We start from the raw sequence: 13232 nt of genomic DNA, 5'->3' as shown, positions 1-13232 counted from the left end.
TTTACTTTGTGTATTGGTTGCGGGGGGGGGGGTGAATTCAATAGGTTCACATTAACATGAAAACTGAACTAAATTTTTCCCCATCCCTACTGGAGATGCTAGGGATTGAAATTGGGACCTTCTGCAAACAAAGCACGTCCTCAGCCACAAAGCTATAGCTCTCTCTTTCCCACAGATAGATATAGAGATACACATGTGCACACACAAAGAGAGAGGGAGGGAGAGAGAGATACACACACAGCATCTCTAACATGTCAACCACTGGTGAATTCTTGCCTCCTTCCTCCATCCACAATATCTCTGCAGGTACCATTGCTAGTTTCACATATGGAGTAGTGATGACTGAGAGAAACTGGCTTATCCAAGGCCACCAGATTAGAAAGCATGGCTGAACACAGATTTCAGTGCAAGCTCTGCTCCCTGAAGCCACATTCTCTTAGAAGTAACACTATCCCGCTGATATTTTGTAAGTGCTTCATAATGTAAACCTCCAGTGGTATCATGCGCCATTTTTGTTTGCAGCACTACAGATTTCACCATGAACATGTAGCCAAGAAAAAGTTACACGCTGACCTGGTCATTTTTGCAGATCCACACATTGTGTCCTTGTAGCAAGGTAAAGATTTTGGCTTTATATCCTTTCAGTTCCAGGTACCCGCTTTTCTCAGGAGGAAGAGTGGTTCGCACTCGAGAGATTTCAGATTGTGAATGCAAAGCGTTGAGTATTGTACCAATCCAGTCGTTTCTTTCATCTCGAGAAAAGGAACACAAATGTCACAAATCGAGGATTTGCACAGCGAGGTAAGCAACTTTTTAATGGGATTTTAATATCGACTTGTAATGGTTTTGTTCATGACTTTCTGTTTCATTATTACTATTGTAAGCCTTGGCGACACTGTTGAAAGGCAAGCTACGTATTTGGAAATCAAGCAAGCCAAGGTGAAACGTAGGATACCGCTACAGATGCATCATGCACAATTCATTCCACAATATAATGATGTCATATTTCAACTAAATGTCACTTAGAAGAGCCAGGGTGCCTGTAGAAGTAGCTTTCCACAGGAATGATCTACAAACAGACAGACACACATACAGGCATAGAACAAACAATTCCAGTGAATTCAGTGGCACTATCACTGCAAAAAGCCATAACTAACCAACACCACTGAGCAGGAAATGCCTTTAAACTTTACTATGGGCGACCATCACAGCAAGTGCCCAGGCAACCTCACTAAGGAAGGCATTCAATAATGTAGGCAGCATGACAGGACATAGCTCTGCACCCTCACCTCCATAAAAGAAGGGATGCAGCGCAAAGCATCACCTATGGATCTAAGGCAGACTTCTCCAAACTGGTGTCCTCCAGATGTATTGCAGAGCACCACTTCCATTATCCCCAGCCACCATGGCTGGCCTGAGATGATGAGGATTGCAGACCAACACACCTGGAGGTTTGAGGAAAGCTAATCTGAGGCAGGGATAGGCAACCTGGTATCCTCCAGATGTTTTGGACAACTCCCATTAGCCCCACCTAGCACAGCCAATCACCATGAATTATGGGAGGTGTAGTCCAAAACATCTGGAAGGCATCACATTGCCTACCCCAGATCTAAGGGAATGGGGAGGAGAGGTGGTTCCACCCTACCTTTGAAAACCTATTATCGAAATATTACACATGCATTACGGAGTAGAGTGTGAGAGACAGCCCACTTACGTATTCGTTCTGATGTTGATCTAACAAGGCAATGGAAAGTATTCCACCTTGGCACATTTTGATTCCATGACAAATTGACCTCACATGCAGTTTCCATGAATGGATCCGCATGCAAGTGATTCCTCTGTGCATGGCTGCCCAGTAGTCCTGTGAACTTTGCCGTTGACAGTAAAACTTCAGAGGTCAATAGTTGAAGAGTTTCAGACTTTGCTCCCCTGTTAGTATTCCCTGGCTATCTGATACCACCACCACCACCACCACCACCATAAATAAATAATTCAAACTATACACAGTCACCTTACATATCGATTCTGCGTCACACAGTCTAAAAGGTTAATAAATGGAGAGAAGAAATTACTGTGCCCTCCTTTGCTGTGTTTAAGCCCTGCTTTCAAGTATCTAAAAAATAAAGGCTGGAAACACTACAAAAAAATGACAACACATTATCTGTATCTATATATTTGTGCGTGCACGCAGAAGTCACAAGCAAAGTTAAATCAGATTTTCTTCGATCTTCACACCCGAGCCATCAACTTGCCATTGCTCTTTGCCAGTTTTAGACTGAACAGTGACTCAGAGCAGATGGCTGGAAGCACAGCTTTTAAGTGGTGTTAATAAGTGCTAAAGAAGGTCCAGAGAAACTCCACTTTATACCATTTCATAGAAATCCTTGAAAACATTACTTCTCTTTTTTTAAAACTTTCCCCCATGACTGTACTCCAAAAGTTTTCTAAATAGTTAAGTTTTGGGGTGGGGGGGGCTTTTGGTTTTCTCCCATTATAGTCACATTTAGTACACTTCACATACCAAGGGATTAATTCAGGCTAGGGTGTACATCAGCTTTTCCTAATCAAGTGCCTTCCAGATATCAAGTGCCTGGCCAGTAGCATGGCCACTGCTGCATGGGAATGATCAGAATTATAGATCAACACATCTGGAAGGTACCAGGTTGGGGAAGGCTAGCCTACATCATTGCACATAGGAACAAAGGAAGCTGCTTGACGCCATTGCTCCATCTAGCCCAGTGCTGTTGACACTGACCGGCAGCGTCTCTCCAGGGTTTCAGCCAGGAGTTTTTCCAAGCCCTACTTGGAGATACTGGGAATTGAACCTGGGACCTTCTCCATGCAAAGCACCAAGGAAGAGAAATTACAACTGACTCCTCAAATTATACATATATATTTTTAATGAAATTCTTTAGTTTCATGGAGTCTGGATAGCGCATTCTTTAAAAATAAGGGCAAGTCATGATTTTTAAAATGCACCCCCTTTTGAGAGAAGTACCGACCCTTTTCAAAGGCACCCATACAGTTTTTACATAAAGATTTACTCTCGAGCAGTTTAAGGTGCTACTGAGTAGCAAAATCCCTGCGTCTTCTAGATACGTCTTACTTGGTGTGATTAAGCAGCTATTTTAATACTCAGTCTAAGCACTGGCTCATTGGGAGAAATACAGTTGGCCGTATACCAAGCGGCAACCCATCCCAATTCTCATGCAAGTGCATAGTAAGTGGCTTGTCTGTCTTGTCTTGCCAAACAGGAAAACAAATGTTACCATGCCCACACTACTCCAGATTTCCAACTAGGTAGCGAAGCATGGGAAAGTTAGGCTGGAAGAGATGCTTGCCTGCTACTGCAGACAGTAGCCCTTTCCTCCTCTCCATGTAGTAACTGAGCACTACTGCATGGCAGCAGTGGCTACAGGAAGCTTTAACCAACTCTGGCTAGTGCACAGGCTGCACCCTTCCCTTGAAAAGCCAGATCTAAGCACAGTCATTTGAGGCCTTGTCACTTCCAGATTGGATGTCTACAACATGCTCTCTGCGAGGCTGCCTTTGAAGAGAGTGTGGAAACTTCAGTCAAGCCAGAACACAGCCATGAGAATGCTTACCAGAGCTGGCAGGTCACAGCATATATGTCTGAGATTGTTATCATCCATGCTATCAAGCCATTTCCGGGTTCAACAGAAAACATTTAAAGCCCTAAGCCTGAGGCCACAGTACTTTAAGAATTGGCTCCACCCACACAAATTTGCCCACCCCTTTAAAGCAGCCTTCCCCAACATTGCAACCTTCAGATGTGTAGGACTACAACTCCCAGCATGCCCCAGCAAGCCATGCCGACTGGGGCATGCTGGGAGTTGTAGTCCAATGCACCTAGAGGGCACCAGCTTGGGGAAGTCTGGTTTAAACTGTCTACTGAAGCCCTGCTTTGTGTTTCCCATTGTCTGAAGGGTGAGCACAAGAGCAAGGGCCTTTTGTGTGATGGCACCAATTAGGAATGTCTGTTTCAGGGACTGTCAGGCGTCTTTTGTCCCACCATCCGCTCACTGATAGAATTGGGTACTTTTTTACCAGAATTTCATTCTGCTTGTGCTAATTTGCATTAGTGCTAATTCACATTAGCACAAGTGCACATTAGTGCTAATGCGCACTTGTGCTAATCCGCATTACTGTGGATTTGCACAAGTGCGCATTAGGACTAATGCAGATTAGCATAAATCCCCCCAAAGTAAACAAAATAGGTCCGCAAGTCCACATGACTCAGAAAATGCCAGTTTGCTGTGGAATCCTCAGATCGAATTCATAGAAATCCAAACTCATTTGAATCCATTTTTGATTTATTCATCATCCCTATGGCCAATACAGCAGAACACCCTGCTGAAAGAGGCTTGCTTTCTTGCCCCATCACTACTCATCTTTCACTGAATAGCCAAGATTTTTCTTTTTCATCCGGCTTTTTTGATACCGTTCTATGGATCTGATCTTTGCTAAAGAGTAAGAAGAGAAAGCAACCTCGAACAGGTGCCAACTGCCAAGAGGTTTATTTCTGTTTTAAGTTGCCCAGCATATGTCAGTACAATCTTTGTCGGGGGTGACAATTACAAGATCATGTGTGGCAAGCAAGTACTTCCAAAGAACCACCATGGTATAGCTCAGCCTCCCCCAGCCCGGTGCTCTCCAGATGTGTTGCACTGCATGCTGGCTGGGAATGATGGGAGTTGCACTCCAACACATCTGGAGGGCACCAGCTTGCGGAAGACTGGTACAATGCTTAGAGTGTTAAACAAGGACTAGGGAGTCCTAGTCTAACACTAAATCCTAACTAGGACTGGGGAGCACTACATTCTCACTCTGCTGTGAAGCTCACTGGGTGACCTTGGGACAGTCATTGTCTTTCAGCCTAACCTGCTCCACAGGGCTATCGCAAAGATCAATTGGGTGGATGGGAAGAACTTTTCATGATGGTCTGAGCTCCTCGGTGGGAAAGTGGAATAAATGTGATGTAAGAATGTAATTCCAAAGCACATTTTGGCTTGAATGTTTTGGAAACCCCTTTTTGCCACTGAAGAACTTACAAAAGAGCACATCCTGCGTTTGTTCATTTTGCCCTCAGTGTCAGCAACAGATTTTAGAGGGCCTTGGGCAAGGTGCCCTCACTGAGGCCCCTCCCTGAGAGGGCCCACCTCTTTGCCACTATTGCCAAGGCCTATTTGCTTGCCCTCTCCCCCTCTGGGGCCAATCAGGACCACTGCCCAGAGGCAGACGGAAGTGAAGGCTGCTTCTCCTTCTCCTTCTGCCTGTAATTCCTTACTTGCTTGAAGAGAGCATGCAAACAGACAGGAGGGAGTAGCAACAGCAGGATTTGGGGGTGCTGGGGGTTGGCCATAGGCCTCTGCTGGGGCAGGTGCCTCAGCAGATGCCCAATGGTAAGGAACTGTAATGCCAGCCCTGATTGCTCTCTTATATCCTCGGTTTTATCGTTAACAGGTTACCAGGGGAGAAGAAGAGATGTGCAGCTGCTGTTTTCAGTGGTGGCCGCATAATTTTTGAGGCAGCTACTTCTGTCCTTACAAGCCTAGTATGCAAGTGATTACATGGACACCGTGGCCCTTGGTCAAAATCGTCTGCATTCACCGGAGTTCCTGTGGAACACAGGACAACAAGATGGAACTATAAACCAGGTGGCTGCCTGGTTTACACAAAACAATTGGGCCTTCAAGGACAACTGATCAAGAAATGTTACAGTTTCTGGACAAAGATCCAACTGTACAGCAGCTGCATGGTAGATCCTGACACCGTCTACTAGGCTCATGAGACAAGCTACCCCAAAGCTTCAGAGAAAACCACGTGAGAAATTTCCCATGCCTTTTCCTGAAGCCCAAGGAACTCAATATAGCCAGAACCTCTTGAGGTCTGTGTTCAGCATAAGAATAAACATTAGACTTACACAGTGCATCTTGAACATGTTACTAAGGTAACCTACAAGCAATTTCTCCCCATTTTGTTTTGGACTTCAGTTATAAGTTGTAATCCTTGAACTAGAAGAAACTCCTCCATAGCTTCTTCAGAAATATCACCCACACAGTCTCCTCCTAGCAGTGGGAGCCACCAAGGAGACACTTGCCAAACATCACTTGGGATCCCTGAATGGAAAAATAATCAAGCAGCGGAGGCCGACAACAGCCCTTCAAACGGCCCTCTTACCTTCCTTTTCAGCCCTGAAGACAAATATCCTGTGTGCCGTAATAACTTCAAACTTGTTGTCCCCATGGACTCGAACTCTCGACATAGCAGCAAGGAGGATTATCCCCTTGGAGTACACTTCCTTTATCAAACAGAAAAGGCACAAGTTAGGCTTGATTTGAAAAAATACCCATTTTAGCGTAGTGCTAACAGCAAACTATGCTTTGGGTACAATTGCTCAATCTGCAAAACCACACAAACAAGCCTACCTGCATACAGTTTGCAAGCATACACTGGGCCTGGTATGGGAAGGGCCATAGCTCAGTGGTAGAGTTCAGCGGTCCCCAGTTCAATCTCCAGCATCTCCAGGTGGGCTCAGAGAAGATCCTGCCTGAAACCCTGGAGAGCAGCTGCCAGTCAGTGTCGACAATATTGGGCTAGATGGACCAAGGGTCTGACTCCATGTGAGGCAGCTTCCTATGTTCCTTTAATTTATTTCACAGATGACTCAGCCAATTGTGGCGAGCATTTCAGGGTGAACCCCAAAATGAAACAGAGAGAGAAAAGAGGCAGCAGAGAAAAATGATGGGGGGCAGGGGAGAGGGAGCTTACAATTCCAGCATGGGGGAGAGGGGGGCTTCTAACCTTTTTTCCTCTTTTTAAAAGAAGTTTCTTTTAAAGATACTTTTCAAAAGTGCTGCTCTCTGGAACCTCCTAGTGTGGAAGGCTAGCTGGCTCCCTCCCTGTTGTCCTTCTGCCGGCAGGCAAATACGTCTTTATTCAGGCAGGCCTTTGACCCATAAGCTGGCCTGCTGCTGAAGGGTTTTTCTTTTTAATTGGTTGGGTGCTCCTTCGTTCTTCAACTGTTGGGTTTTTAATTGCACTTTTCTTTTTTCTTGATGGTTTTAAGTTTTGTTTTAATCTTGGTCTTATCATTGCTAGCCACCTGGAGCACCACTTTTTGGTGGAAAGGCAGGACATAAATCAAAATAAACAAAGGCGCTCTGGTGGCAGCTGCTGTTGTATTTATTTAAAAGGTAACCCCCCCCCCCCCGACACAGACACAAGAAATGCTGTAATCACAAGCCCTCTGAAAGGTGAAATTTTTATCTCTACAATGGCACTAGAACAGCTGCCCCCGATTCTCCACTTGGGGGTTGTTTTGGTCCACCCTTAATGAACATGAACTGGTGAAAGTAGGGGTTGCTGACACAATCCCTCTGCCCCGCCCACCCACCATGCAGCTTCACTTTATATGCTTCAAAATCACTGAACAGGACTAATGATTTTAAGTTGTGCAGCACAAAAGACTGTGCTAAAAGTCTACTCCAAAAATTACAACCAAATATTATTGCGTTTTCTTTCGATGAATGTGCTTGTACAGTTGCACAAACAGATCTCGCTGTAGCAGCTTGGAGTCAGCATTTCGTATCAGCAAAAACAGCAAGCAGATGTACTTGTGTGTGTGTCTGCGTGTATGTGGTGCGCACATATGTTTAAACACATTCTTATCGCTCTTAACTTTTTGTTATTTTTCAGGGGGGAAATGGTTGCCATATATGAAGCATCGTTCCTGTGTATTTCAGCACACTGCTCTAGCTCGATTAGAACATTCCTGGCAGCTGCTCTCCTTCCAGGAATTATGTGCTGGTGTCTACAGGCATCTACTGACTGGATTTGGTACTGCAGCTGCATTTCTGTCACCAGAACGCATTGGTGGTATTTAGGATTCATGATCTTGCCTTTCCCATCTCCCCAGTCTTCTGCATTTAGAAATGTATCTAATAAAAAACAAAAAGAATTGCATGTGTTTTGCAAAACCTCAATGTCTTGACCAGCATAGAATCACGTTTCTGGCTAGTCCTTAAAAGAAAGAAGTGAGAGGGTTTCACTTTCAGCATCTGAATCATTGAGAATTTTAATAGTCTCATTCAAAAAATAACGATGACCAAACCATTTGCCAAGAGTGTGAAAGGTTTTCCACAAGCATCAGATGAATGAGTGATTAGATTTGCTGTTTTGAAGTGGTAGATCAAAAATCTGTGACCAAACTGCAACATCACTGCAATTTATTAAGCTGCTGGTGGTATGAAGCCAAGGAAATCAGGAGCACCACAGTCGTGATCACCCCAGCACCTACTGCTGTTGCAGGTGCTTTGGTCTGATTCCTTCAGGATTCCAGCTAGGATTATCATCATCACCATCATCATTCATCTTATTCTTCATCATCATCATCATGTGCATTTATGTTCCACCCTTTCTCCAAGGAACTCAGGGTGTTATACATAGCTCTTGCCCTCTTATCCTCACAATAATCCAGTAAAGTAGATTAGACTGACAGAGAGAGACTGCCTCAAAGTAGGAATGTGCGAATCAGCAAAACTCAAGCTCGCTGAAGTTCTCCGAATTCCATTTTGAAACTCATTCCGACTCAGGTCCGGGTCAGATTGAGAGCTTTGGGGGTTTTTTCTTTTTGCACAAGAATCCGTGCATATTTTTGTATGTATTTTTCCAAACATACACATCCGTTGTGCACATCTTTGAAATGTATGCCTTCTACTCCCATTGATTAAAGCATTTTTGTACGCCATTTTCAAAAGTATGCGTTTTTTCATGCACATTTTTCAAATGGACGCATGCTGTCAAACACATTTTTGGGATCCGCAATCACACCACAAGCTCAAAAATGCACGGACTTAAACTGCAGATTGTATCCTAGTCCATGTTCACTCCGAAAGGTGCTGAAACAAATTTCTTATACATCCTTAGGCAAAAGTCAACCATTTCATGGCCAAGTCAGGATTTGAGCCTGGGTCTTTCCAGTCCTACAGCTAATCACTACATCAGACTTACGCTATCATTCTGGTACGGAGCACTTCTAGGACACTGTTACTTTCTCTTCTTCTGTTTTAGTATCATACACATTCTTAAGGCACAGGGGTTTCTAAACAGTGCCTTAAAAAAGTGAGCCATTATGTTGGATGCACCCATCGCTCTATGCCAGAGGTGGCAACTTATGGCCCTCCAGATGTTTTAGCCTACAACTCCCATTGGCCATAGCCAGCATAACCAATAGTGTGGCATGATGGGGGTTGTAGGCCAAAACATTGGGAGGGCCACAAGTTATCACCTCTGCTCTACATCCAGAGGAAGCAGACCCTATGGCAGCATTGAGACCTCTCCATCTGGCAATATAGGTGCAGTGACCTTATCCCAAGGGAAGGAGCGGATAGATGCATCACAGTTCCTGAATACAGCCTCTGCTGCAGCTGACAGGCACAGGGGAACCCCAAAAGCATCAGCATTGCCTAGGAAAAAAGAGATCCATCCCCAAGTCCAGATTGACTGGGCAACGGGGAGGGGATGATGCTAGGAGTCAATATTAATGGAGCCATTCCACAATTGCAAGGACCATGCCTGATCCCAAACATATCTTGTTGTTGTTCAGTCGTTCAGTCGTGTCCGACTCTTCGTGACCCCATGGACCATAGCACGCCAGGCCTTCCTGTCCTGCGCTCTCTCCCGGAGCGTGCTCAAGTTCATATTCATTGCATCCGTGATGCTATCTAGCCATCTCATCCTCTGCCGTCCCCTTCTCCTTTTGCCTTCAGTCTTTCCCAGCATCAGGGTCTTTTCCAGGGAGTTTTCTCTTCGCATTAGGTGGCCAAAATATTGGAGCTTCAGCTTCATTATCTGTCCTTCCAATGAGCACTCAGGGTTGATTTCCTTTAGGATGGACTGATTTGACCTCCTTGCAGTCCAGGGCACTCGTAAGAGTCTTCTCCAGCACCACAGTTCGAAAGCACAAACATATCTTCTGAGTGTAAAGTGTGCCTTGGATGTTCATCCAGAATACAGAGAACTGTGTCCCAGACATCAAAAATGTGGGAAACTCTGTCATATACTAATGAGCTCTGTCAGGCCAGTCCCTCTGTTAAGAGGGACTGGCCTGCGAGCTCATATTACCTGAAGGATCGCCTCCTCCCATATGTGCCTGCCCAGACCTTAAGATCATCCTCAGCAGCCCTTCTCCGTGAGCCCCTGCCAAAGGAAGTGAGGTGGATGGCTACTAGGAGGAGGGCTTTTTCTGCTGTGGCACCCCGGCTCTGGAATGAGCTCCCTAGTGAGGTTCGCCTGGCACCTACACTGTATTCCTTTCGGTGCCAGGTAAAGACCTTTTTATTTTCCCAGGCATTTTAGCTTTCTAAATTTTTAGCTTTGCTGTTTTAAATCTGTATTTTTAACTCCTGCACTGCTGCTAGGTTTTATTGTGGTTGTATTGTTATACTGTGGTTTTAATGTTCTATATATTTTAAATTTTTTATTGTGTGTTGTTTGGTTTTAATTTTTGTGAACCGCCCAGAGAGCGTCAGCTATTGGGCGGTATAGAAATGAAATGAAATAAATAAATCATATACACACGGGAGCTGGAGTTGTGTAGTGGCTAAGAGTGTGACTTGTAAACCAGTTCAACCCCCATTTCAGCCATGAACTTGGTAAGTGGCCTTAGGCATGCCACTAATCTCTCAGCCTCAGACCTTCATCAGCAACACTGATGAGAGACAGAACTGCTGCATCTTACATGACTGTTGCAGAGATAATGGACAAGAAGTGCTTTCAGTACATGAAATGAATTCTACAAAATTCTAAGTATTATTCCTATTCAACAATATATATGGCCTACAAAACTGTAGTTATGCTAGCATTTTGCCCCATGCCAGGCTTTCAAAAAGATGATCTTTGCTTTCTCTCTCTTTTCCATTAACAGCAACAACCAAAAGATAAGACCAGTCTGTTTTTGCAATCTAAGCAGATTTGCTGACACTTTTGCCGGCCTACTGTTACAAAGACTACTTTGGGTATTATGTAGAGTTCTCTTCATCCATGACAAAAACATGGTCCCATCTGGACTTTTATTTTAAATTTTTATCCACTTTAAAAAAATGGAAGAGATGCCCAAACCTTGTGCATGTTGCAGTTACAAATCAATTGTGCAGAATATGGCACAGGTGGAGAATTCAGCCTTTTGGAAATCTCAGTTTTCACTTAAAAAAAAAAAAAGCAAGTTTCTAGCCTTTTCGGCTGTGATGATGTGCTTGGTGGCATGTGAGCATCTGAGATGGAGGCTGGCTGACTCATTTCTGGAGACATCTCGCTATCTTCATCTATGCCCTGCTAACCAAGACTACTGAAATGAATGCAGTCTTATGTGGGGCTGCCCTTAAATACCATTCAGAGGCTTCAGCTGCTTCAGAATGTAGTTACTCGCCATTTGCTGGATAAGAATATATTCACCCAGTCTTGGGACAACAGAATAGGCCAGTAGTTAACTTCCAGGCCCAACATAAGGGTGAGTTCTGCTTTAAAGCCCTTCATAGCCTAGAGCCTACATTCCTCAGGGACAGCCTCCCTCTGCTGTTTGGGACAGCAACTCACAATAGAGAAAACCCGGGTGGGTAGAAAGGAACTACAGAAGGGGTGGTGTGTCACGTTCCTTCATCCTCTCCCTTCGCAATCAACACACTCCAGGAAACAAAGCTTCAGGCCAATACTACTTTATTAGTAAACTTTATTAGTAAACGACTCACTTCTTTACAAATGCAGATTCTAGGAAACGCTCAGACTGCATAGAACCAGCCAATCCACACATCTACGAATATCAATACAGGATATGAAGTGGAAGTTAGAGAAGTTGCCAGCAATCTGGGCATGAATTTCACAGCCAGTTTGCTTCACAAGGATGCCCCTCCCTTAGAGTGGCTCCCTCCTACGTTGGCTTCCATGAGTGGCCAGCCTGGTGGAGCATCTGAGCCCTGCCCCTAACTTTTCCCACTTCGCCCTGCGACAGACCCTAGCATCCCTCAAGTCATGCCCTTTGCCCTCCTCCTCCTCTCCCTCCGAAACTTGAGTTCTCAGGGTGGAGGAATGGGGAAGCCATTCAGGCTGGGCCATCTGTATGTCCAGGTCTTGGGAAGAAAGTCTCACTGTATCTGGACTGACTAGGGACGGTGCCTCCCTCTGTTCTTGCTGTTCCCATTCTGATTCCAAATCTGTGCTGCCAGACATCTCCACGTGCTCAGATTCATTCTTGATATACTGAACCTTTTTCAGCCTGAGGCCAAATTCCATTTTGGAGAAGCTCTCAGGGACCACATTCCAGCAATGCAGCAGGGCCAATGCCAAGAGGGACAGGGAGAAAATACACACACACAAAAGGCCAGCATACTGAAGCTTACAGCTCTTACTGACAGTACCTAAGCCATAGGAGAGGCATTGCAACCTTTTAGAATGGGGAAAAACCTATACAAAAGCCAAGAAACCACCAAGTGATTGGTTGCTGGGGGAAAGGGGGTGGGGTCAGGACAAGGGGTGTGGCCTGTGGGAACCCCAGTGGTCCAGACTGCAGCACCAGGAGGCTGGATTTGGCCCCTGGGTCTGCGGTTATGCACCCTGCACTATAGGCTGGGATTGTATTTTAGTGCTGCCATTTATAACTATTTTTATTAACATATGTGTTTCTGGTTTTGTGATGACAGGCTAACATTATTAGCCACCTCAAGCTGTTGGATGTAAGTATTTTAACCAAACAATCTTGAGTAGAAAGACTTGCCGTCCATTGTAAGTGCTTCCTTAGACCTGCAATGGAAATAAAGCAAGTCTGGACTACGTGCAACTTGCCCTCCCACCTACCGAAGTGCATGCATAACCAGTAAGCTGCAACTAAGTACATGCTAATAGGTCTACTCAGATAGCTGAGTAGAAATCATTCAATGAATGCAAACTTACCTTGTCATTATTGTAATAAGAAATGCTGTCTCCGTCAAATTTTACCCAACGTTTCTGAAACATGTGTTTTCTGCGTGCAAGGGGGAAAAAAAGGTTCTTTGAAAAACAAAATCAAAAACGAAGTGAAGAACATAAAAAAAAGAGCCCTGCTGGATGAGACGCTCAAAAAGAAAAAAAGAAAAAAAAAAACAAGCTGAGTGGGGGGGGGGATGAGGAGGGAGGGAGAGCCTCAAAACAGCCAACTGGGGGCTGAGCATGTTCAGTGT

General features: G+C 44.8%; 1 protein-coding gene across 5 annotated transcripts in view; it reads right to left on the bottom strand.

Moving 5' to 3' along the window:
* ARAP2 (ArfGAP with RhoGAP domain, ankyrin repeat and PH domain 2) overlaps nucleotides 1–13232 on the bottom strand; it is a 165651-nt gene that overhangs the window by 108636 nt on the left and 43783 nt on the right. For all 5 annotated transcript variants that reach the window (XM_084856963.1, XM_084856964.1, XM_084856962.1 and 2 more), the window contains exons 7-9: nucleotides 12967–13036; nucleotides 6202–6322; nucleotides 574–752 (exon numbers count right to left, since the gene is read on the bottom strand). In XM_084856963.1, the coding sequence (XP_084713089.1) occupies nucleotides 574–752; nucleotides 6202–6322; nucleotides 12967–13036 (370 nt within the window). The remainder of the gene's footprint in view (nucleotides 1–573; nucleotides 753–6201; nucleotides 6323–12966; nucleotides 13037–13232) is intronic.

The sequence above is a fragment of the Heloderma suspectum genome, chromosome 5, assembly GCF_057233095.1.
Source record: "Heloderma suspectum isolate Gila_16-S chromosome 5, 16-S_ref, whole genome shotgun sequence".
In the NCBI taxonomy this organism is placed as follows: Eukaryota; Metazoa; Chordata; class Lepidosauria; order Squamata; family Helodermatidae; genus Heloderma; species Heloderma suspectum.
Note: the sequence above shows the minus strand (reverse complement) of the source record. Positions and strands in the feature narration are given on the sequence as shown.